The sequence below is a fragment of the Phycodurus eques genome, chromosome 4 (genome assembly GCF_024500275.1).
Source record: "Phycodurus eques isolate BA_2022a chromosome 4, UOR_Pequ_1.1, whole genome shotgun sequence".
Lineage (NCBI taxonomy): Eukaryota > Metazoa > Chordata > Actinopteri > Syngnathiformes > Syngnathidae > Phycodurus > Phycodurus eques.
The window spans coordinates 9969552-9979067 of NC_084528.1; the positions used below are offsets into that span (position 1 = coordinate 9969552).

Genomic DNA, 9516 nt, shown 5'->3' on the forward strand with positions numbered 1-9516 from the left:
CAGGTTCATCATCACTCTGGAATTCAATAACTTACCCCTACAAATTGCATTTGTATTGCCGTTATTGCAGACAAATTCTGCAGCTCCTAATTTCACATTGTTTGGTCAGATAAACAAGTCAATGTCAAAATCACAAAATACATATTCTTTTACAAAACATGAATGAAATGCAAAATACAATAAAAAGAATGTAGATATACGCTACCAGTCCAAACGGTTTGAACACTGTTTCTCATTCAATAGCACGAGACAGTGTGTCCAAATCTTTGACTGGTATTGTATGTATTTAAAATGCACAGAAATACAGGAAATAAGAAGTAAACGGCTACAGCAAAAGGTCGACAAGGCAGAGTAATCCAGCTTTAAACTGTGTATAAAAAGGACACTTGTATAGCTAACAAACATCATAAATTACATGAGCCCTTTAGAATGCATTAATCTTTGGATGGCATCCTGCATGGAGAACCACTGAGGTATTTCATCTTGATTATGCCATGCATTACAAAGGACAATGGGAGAGACATACTGTAAAAGTGCATAAGAGTTAAACTCAAACTTCATCGTGCTTTGCTATAGTGACCAATTCCAGAATTCTGTTTCCCTTCATTCAAGTGCCCTTATTCAATTTCATTTGATCAGTTATTCTCTTAGGTACTTTGGTTACACTTGTCACATTGTCTTTACCACTGAAATATAGACCCCCACCCACCCCACACCCTTCACACACTCACCCACCATTCCATAACAATTGAAACATTTCACACTAAATCTGTCATTAGGTGCTGAAGCAGATACATGTAGTGAAAGGTCATATGATAAAAGGAAGTGAGCAAGGGCATGAAGAAAGCATGATTCACAACATCATTAGAAAAGAAAATATTGATTATGTCTTCTGGTGGATTGCATTAAACTTGGAAAAAGGCATAGATTCACAATATAGTGTTAAACCCATTTTCAACATATAATCATCTTAAACACAATTCATTGTTTCTGGAAAAAGATAAAATTGTCACAGCAGCAATGATACACAGTCTCTCTTCTGGTCACATTTTCACCTGATCTGGTGGAATGTACATCTACCAATCAGTGATCAGTTTGAGATTCTTCACTTTGTAAACATACAGAAAAATACGGAGTTCAAGTCATATGGGGGTCACTTCTAAGTAGGGATGGGAATCAAATCGATTATATTATCATGTAATTTCTGAAAACTGGTTCTTTTTGAGAACCCCAATCCCGATAAACTGTTTTCGAGGAATCTTTTGTCAAATTGCCTGATGATTCTGTTTATTGAATTCCTCTTAGCGTCTGAGACGGTAACACAACAACGTCATACTTGTGCCTTACTCTCCAGGTATGACCAGTCAACCCACGCTTACATTAGTGTAACAGTTGGATTGAACGTAACATGATTAGTCATGCCTGGAGAGTGGGGCACTGGAATGACATGCTAAAGAGGTGACTATTATTGTTACACGGGTCACTTGTGAGCTGAGTGTGCATGCGTAACAAATGCCTAGCTGGTACTGTGTAAAAGTGCAATAGTGAAACCTCACTCCTTGAGAGCCTTGAGAGTACCAGGGGGATGACGGTAATGTGGGTTGGAGGCTCGCGCAGGACTGCGCTGTATGACACACGTGCTCCAAGGTTGTGTGTGACAAGAGTATCTTTAGGTGCTACACCAACACTGTATGAAAAATAAATGAAGGTTATTGTAACTGCAACAATGCAACTATATCACCCGCAAACAGTCGTTAAAGGCACTACTAGAGGAGCATGGATATAAACAATGTACATTATAATATACACAACAACAGTGTACATTTCCTGAAAACTAGTTGTAGCCTACTACCAGGTATTTTGAATTTTTGTGTTCTGTAATTTGTATTTTTCCACGGGATATTTCTGTTTTATTATATCTCTTTATTCATCTTTTATCAATTTACTTGTTTTTATATGATATTTGTTTTATAAATAAATGAAGAAATGATCAGACAAAATTTCCATAATTTCATCTAAGGAAAAATACCATATCAGTAATTACCTATAAACCGTACAGTATATGTATAATCTCCCTATCCCTATATATTACCTATCTCAGCATTTAAAGTCACACAACACTGCGCAGAAAAATCTTTAATATTATCGTATCAGTAATGATAATGACATCAATAATATCATCTATCATTTGTATTGTTTTATTCTCAAGAGAATCGATAAGGAATCATATCCATTAGCCATATTACATAACAGACTCGCTAAATTCTTATAAGTTCCCATCCTTATTTCTATATGGGACATTAAAAAAATCTGGGATGGATTTGGAGAGAAAATTTCCTATGGTTTCATTCAACAGCAAATCTACACTGTATACTCAAGCACAACCTACAACAGACAAATGTTAATTGACCTAGTATTTTTAAAAATTATTTTTAGATTTTTTAAATGTTTAAACAAAGGTATTAGTAGATAAATATATCATACTTTAAACTCAACAATTGGTGTCTTATCAGAATGAAGATCATCTGTTTCATTTACATGAAACTCCTCAAGAAAAAAAGGTAAAATCTTACAGGATTGTCCCCATATGACTTGAAAACAATAAAAGAAAGAAAGCAGCTTTCCATTTTATAGTTGTTGCAACCTTTTGTATTAAAAATGCTGTCAAGGTACAACAATGTATAGCCTCTGGACCGACTACGCAGAATGGAATGACAAATACGGTTCTACACACCAAACTAAGTATCGTATGCAGTATATTGGCATAACTGCACACAATTGACAGCAATATGTGCCGTTTGCATTGACATTGTAGAAAGCAACGTGGCAGAGGCTGAGACTTTGGAAATTCCGTTTTTTAGTTAAGGCAAACAAATATTTGCACAGCTTTGCTCTGGAGTTCCCAATGGTTAAGAAAAACCTTAATGAGTAATAGCTAGTTTCTTTAGGTGAGATGTGCTAACTTAATACTGAAACCCAGTGAAGATGACAAGTAAGAGGTAGCTATCCATGCAAAGCCACACATGCTTCCTGCCAACTAAAAATGCTTCCTCTTGCCATACTGATTCATCATGTTTGCCGATAGCAATGCTATAGAAGTTGTTCTTCCGATGAACAAAATCATTTTACTTAAATATAGGCAAGCTAACTAAAAATATTGTCCCATGATGGTGATGGTGCTCCTGAATGAATTATAAAGTACCCACTGTCATTTTTGTATTCTTGTCATTCAAGTTTGAATATCTTGGTTTCACCCATCGCAGTTTAACTTAACATAAAACTCCAGAGATGCTCATTTTATCAGATTATCTCCAAGAAGTGTGTCATTAAGAATAGAAAAAACACAAGGCATTTCAGTGGTACAAAATAAATTTTGTAGCCCAAGTAAGTCAAACGTCCAGCACCATATCGTAGTGTGTTTCCTTCTTCCTTTTACCACACTTGTTTATGAGCACTGCATACAAAGTCAACAGTATCACCCAATAACTGGCATAGACGACAGCCCCAATAATCAGAATGAGCATTTCTGATTCAGGAAAGGGTTTTTTAGTCTGCAGTATTGTAGTGTAGATGATCCCAATGAAGAGGATAGTGAACCAAACTGAAATTGGAATGAGACCAATGAAGTTCACCACTATTGTTTTCCTCCCAGATGTTCCCCATCCAGATTTGTTGATTGTTGCTATTGCAAACATTTTGGCTGGCAACAGGCTTGACATGTACAGTACGGAATAAAAGGACATAAACACCATGACAATGTTGCCTCTGAGGCAGCTGGCAAATGTCGACTTGATCAATGCCACTGCTTGCACAATCAGGAGAAACAACAAAATATTCCAAAGTCTTCCTTGGTAGAAGAGTTGTATCGCAGTGGCAATGAGAAAAAATGGGAAGAACCCAGTAATCACAGCCTCATAGGTCATCCAAAGATGATGCTTGTGGAACCACATGGAGTTGTAGAGCCATTCTCGGAAATAGGATTTACTCCATCTAGTTTGCTGATTGAGCCACCTCAAGTATGTAATTGGTGTCTCTGTTAGGCACTTGGAACGTGCTGTGTACTTGGTTGCATACCCAAGACTCAGAACTCTGTTCGTAAGATGGCGGTCATCCCCAAAACTGCAGTGGGATCCCATGAAGGTCTGATTGTACCAGTCCTCAAGGAACTCATGCAGGAGTGAGTTTCGGTACATTCCTAAAGGTCCACTGATACACTGCACACAGCCAAAGTAAGACTGGCATGCCCGCTCAATGTTGAAGGCCATCCAGTATCGTACACTACTCAGGAAGGAGATCCACGACTCATATTTGTTTAGAATCTAGGAAGAGATGTATGGAAAAACAGAGGAAACGAGGTATGAGGGTATCATCACAATATTCATTCATTTTCTGTACCACTTATTCTCACTTGGGTCGCGGGTGTGCTGGAGCCTATCCCAGCTGACTCTGGGTGAGAGGCAGGGTACACCCTGAACTGGTCGCCAGCCAATCACAGGGCACATATAAACCAAAGACCATTCGCACACACATTCACACCGACGGGCAATTTAGAGTCCTCATTTAAACTACTATGCATGTTTTTGGGACGTGGGCGGAAACCGGAATACGCGGAGAAAGCCCACACAGGCAAGGCCGGATTTGAACCCAGGTCCTCAGAACTGTGGGGCGGATGTGCTAACCAGTCGTCCACCATGCCGCTCATCCAAATATCACTTGTAGAACCAAATAATGTCTAAAATCGTTGTTTGGTTACCTGCACATCTCCTCCAACACCACCCACCATAGAGTCTTCTTCAAGAACCTTTACCATCTCCACAGATGATGCTGGATCCAGCATGGTGTCAGAGTCACACACCTGTTAAAAACCAAGTACAGTATGTCAGCAATGCAAAATGCTTGACCTGCTAGATTTAGATGAACAGCTTTTGCACGTTGTTTGTCTTTCTGTTTTGTCTTTGGTCCAGTGGTGGTCCAAAAGTCCAACAGTGAATCAAACAAGGACATGATAATCCTGCATTGTACTGAAAGTTAACCATGCACCAAGGAGTAAATGCCGGTTATGGTCAATCTAAATTTTTTTATTACAGTGGTACATTGACTAATGAATTCAAATGTTTAGTGAGCAAGCTTTTAACTCAGTTTACTTATGTATACAATCAATATTCCCCAATGAACTGAGATGGCATTAATCCATTCCAGCCCCCCAAAAAAATTTTTTTTGTTACGTGTTTTTAATAGAAAAGAAATAGCACTATGTTGTATAAAAATATATCATGATAAAAGAGCATGTAAAGAAATAAAATCGATTTATGAAGTTTAATTACTGTAAATTTAATCAAGCCGAATCATTAGTGTGTAGTTTGTGCCTTTACAATGGCATGGCCTAATGAGTGACGTCAGGAACAATGCCAGATTAATCTTCGTGTTAGAGAGTTGTGGTTTACTGTAGCTCCTTGTGAGTATTTGCGCTTTGGGTCCGTGCGTTGGAGTGAAAAAAGATGAGAGACAGAAAACCACATCCACTTGTGCTGATCTAAAAAATGCCCCTCATTTATTCAAGCTGCAATTTATTAAGCTCTGTTGTGCAGAAACTATTTGCTATACAAATAGGGTGCCTGATGACGACTGTTACAGCTTGTTTGACGGCTGAAAGTCCTTTTATTCCCACTTCACTCGAGCAGTGATCTGAGATCAAATTTTTGTTCAAAACACAAAGCAAAGAATCAACCAAACGATGGCTGAGATTGTAACAAAAAAAAAAAATAATGAAGCAAACTTTTTAATTTTACTTGAGTATTTATGTTAAGACGAAATGATACTTTTACTCTGTTACAATAATCTACATGCTGTTCAATACTTTCATTTAGCAATAATTGCCTCTGCGATCTATTTTTAGACTTTCGTCTTCCACATCGGGCACCGTTGCTCCAATCCACTGTGTTTGCCACAGTGATGTTTGACTCAAGTTCACCACTCAAACGACAAGAAAGTCACATGTCCACACAAAAAGTCTTCTATTGGGCTTCGCAGGCCAATAAAAATGAGTCGTGCTAGCTGCGCGCTACTTGTGTTTACATTACAGACTACGAAACACTTGTACATCAACATGCAGGGTAGTTTTCTCCCTGCCCAAACTTGGATATTTCAGCCCACTTCTAACTTCAGAAAACACCTTGCAGGAAGTTGATGTTTTATTATTGTTTTGGCTGTGCATGTGTCAGCACTATTTTAAGGTCACAAGTAACTGTAAAACATGCATCTCTCTCTCTCTCTCTCTCTCTCTCTCTCTCTCTCTCTCTCTCTCTCTCTCTCTCTGTCTCTCTCTCTATGTCTCTCTCTCTCTCTCTCACTTTTTCATTCACTCATTTTAGTGGATAAAGCAAATAATGTTTCTGTAAGGCCCTATGCATGTGTTGCTGTTTTTTTCACTTAAAAATTTAAATGGTGGCAAGTGCGTGTGGACTCTCAGTTTCAAAATTATATGTTACTTCTGAACACAGCCATATACAAGTTATAAGAGGGAGTGCATCCTTGTGGAACCACATTTATTTTTATTTATTTTATTTAAACCTTATTTCACCAGGTAAAAGACCAGTGAAAACAGAATATCTCTTTTTTGCACTGGTGAGCAGGCCAAGATGGCAGCAAGTTAAACGTCAAGTCAATCACATACAAGTTTATTTCAGTTGTTCATATTTACCTCCCCTCTTAAAAAGATACAAAAATAAATTAGTTGCGAGCACAAATTTTATTTTATTCGACGTTCATGCCCTGATTAAAAAAATAAATAAAAAATCAGAAGTTACTCACCAGTACTTAAGTCGTTCTTTTGACTGAGTACTTTCTTACACTTACTCAAGTAATTATTTGGAGGACTACTTTTTCTTTTACTTGCGTCATCCATCCATCCATCCATTTTCTGAGCCGCTTCTCCTCACTAGGGTCGCGGGCGTGCTGGAGCCTATCCCACCTATCATCGGGCAGGCGGCGGGGTACACCCTGAACTGCTTCCCAGGCAATCGCAGTGCACATACAAACAAACAACCATTCACACTCACCTTCACACCTAAGGGCAATTTAGAGTCTTCAATTAACCTACCATGCATGTTTTGGGGATGTGGGAGGAAACCGGAGTGCCCGGAGAAAACCCATGCAGGCACAGGGAGAACATGCAAACTCCACACAGGTGGGGCCAGGGATTGAACCCAGGTCCTCAGAACTGTGAGGCAGACACTTTAACCAGTCATCCCACCGTACCGCCTACTTGATTCATATTATTCTAAAACAAAAGTACTCTTATCTGATTGCAATATTTGGCTACTGTACGTACCTCTGCTCCTAAGTCAAGGCATTTGTTAATTTTCTTCTATAAATGGTCATTGTCCTACCTGAACCCATTTTAAAATACATATCTTGTACATGTGATTCCTTAGTAAGAGTACGCATTAGTAGGTATCTTATTGAAAAACATTTGCAAGGAGGCATGTAACTGAGGTGTAATTTTGACCTCTATTCGACTTCCAAGTAACCAAACTGATTCAGCCATACTTTACACAACTTGGGCAGATTACCAAAACAAAACCGTTTCTCCTTCTGTCAAACCTAGAAATGGTTATCCAAGCCTTCATTTAATATAGGTTAGATGAAAACAAATTATAACAATACATCATAATGCTCCCTCCTTCAAGCAGTCCTTGCTGCCCTTTTCCGACTACCTGTGAGTTTTACAACAGATTTTAAAATACTTGTGATTGTTTTTAAAGCACTAAACGATCAGAGCAACTAACTCCCAAGAGCCTGACATCGTCGGGTGTGGCTTTACTGGCTGTCCCTGAATCCTGTCTGCAGATCTCCATGGAATAAATAGATGGTGCATCAGCGGTTCAAGCTCTTTGTCTGTGAAAGTCTCTTCCTCGCGGTATCAGACAGGCTTCATTATTGTCTTCTTTTGTATCTCTTCTAAAAGCTCATTTTTATTTAATTGTTAATTTAATGTCTTTATTATTTACTCCTATCAAATTATTTTAAAACGTTCCCCAGAAATAAAGGTAATATTATTTGGAGCATTTAAAGACTTGCAGACCTTTAACATCATAACTAAAGGTGTTTCTTTGTAGCATCGCATAAGGTTATTCATTAAATATTGAAGAAAACATAAATATAAAATGTGTCTTCTCTGTCCACCTGAATCCTCAAGTGACATTTGTTCACTTCACCTCCGTTCTCAATATACTGTAACCTACATTCCGTCATTGCCTTCTGATGCTAACTGTACATGCCTTTTCTGTATTTATAATTCCGGATTATGGACACTGACAAAGACATTGGAGATTGTACCTGTTATACAATTGTGTATTATGTACCATTTACATTTTTCATTTCATTTTCCATTTCAGTGTAGTTTTACATTCTCACCTGGACATAGTCAACACTCCTTCCAAGCGCTTTAAAGGCTGTGTACATGACTTCTCTCTTGCCGCCCCACTTCTGCATGACACACACACACTTGTTGTTTAGGACCAGTCTCGAGACTTGCTGAAGGCTCTCAGCATAGCTCTCATCTGTCTCCTCTGGCCCCCTGCTGTGAAAGTTACTCCTCCACACATATGTGGCGACCTTGTCCCATCCCATGATTTCTTTGAAAATTTCCATCATATACAGGTCGTCATCTGAGTTACCATCGACCACCAAGATGACTTTGATTCCAGGGTATGTCAGCCTTTTTACGGACACCAGGCATTTCCTCAGGTAGTTTGGGTCCTCTTGATATGCTGCAATGCATAGTGCTAAAGTTTTATTCAGTTTGATTGGCGTCTCTAAAGACCGCTTCATATTTCGGTGTTCTAACAGTGCAAAGAGGCTCTGGATGATGAGATGGACAACCAAGATAGCTCCATACAGTCCAAAGGACAGATGATTGTGGGCTGTGGTGAAGAACTGGTAGCCCATGATGTATGCAGTGGAGATGCCCACAAGGAGTGAAACACCAAACATTGTGGTCCCAAATATCCGCAGATAGGTGAGGACTCGTTGACAACTCATCTGGGTTGGGAGAGAAATGCAAAGTATTATTGACTGTCATAGAACAATTCACAGGTTTTACTGCAATTTGATTCCAATGGGATGCAGACATATTATTATACTCAACCAATTAAACACCATTGGGAACTCAACTCAACTTAAATTTATTTGTAGATCCCTTTAACAACAATCCCATTTGTAACATAGTGATGTACAGGAAATTTCAAAGACATTTTTAAAATAATAGTATACTAATATATAACTAAAAAAATATATATTTTCTTATTAAAATATTCAAAAGACCCCTTTACATTGGCATCTAGCATAAAGGGGGTTGCAGAATTTTATTCCCTCTTGTTGCACATGTTGTGCGAAGCTGTTAGTAGATGAGAGAGAGGAAAGAAAGAAAGAGAAAGACTGAAGTCTCCAATGACCAGTAGGAGAGCGCTGGGATCATAGATGTCTCTGGTCAGGATACTGAAATTATAATATTGC

At 38.5% G+C, this 9516-nt stretch overlaps 1 protein-coding gene across 1 annotated transcript; it reads right to left on the bottom strand.

Annotated features, from left to right (window-relative positions):
* Window positions 1-3389: 3389 nt before the first annotated feature.
* has2 (hyaluronan synthase 2) lies at window positions 3390-9042 on the bottom strand. Its single transcript, XM_061675544.1, has 3 exons — window positions 8416-9042; window positions 4754-4855; window positions 3390-4319 (listed from the first exon to the last, which is right to left on the bottom strand). The coding sequence occupies exons 1-3, from the start codon at window positions 9040-9042 to the stop codon at window positions 3390-3392; spliced, it is 1659 nt and encodes a 552-aa protein (XP_061531528.1).
* Between the last annotated feature and the right edge of the window lie 474 nt (window positions 9043-9516).

Bases quoted from the DNA above. Each gene is read 5' to 3' on its own strand.
- has2 (XM_061675544.1), bottom strand. From the start codon at position 9,042: ATGAGTTGTCAACGAGTCCTCACCTATCTGCGGATATTTGGGACCACA. The intron at 4,856-8,415 runs GTGAGAATGTAA...GGTTTTTAACAG, and splicing joins GGAGTGTTGACTATGTCCAG to GTGTGTGACTCTGACACCAT. The intron at 4,320-4,753 runs GTAACCAAACAA...ATCTCTTCCTAG, and splicing joins GTGTTGGAGGAGATGTGCAG to ATTCTAAACAAATATGAGTC.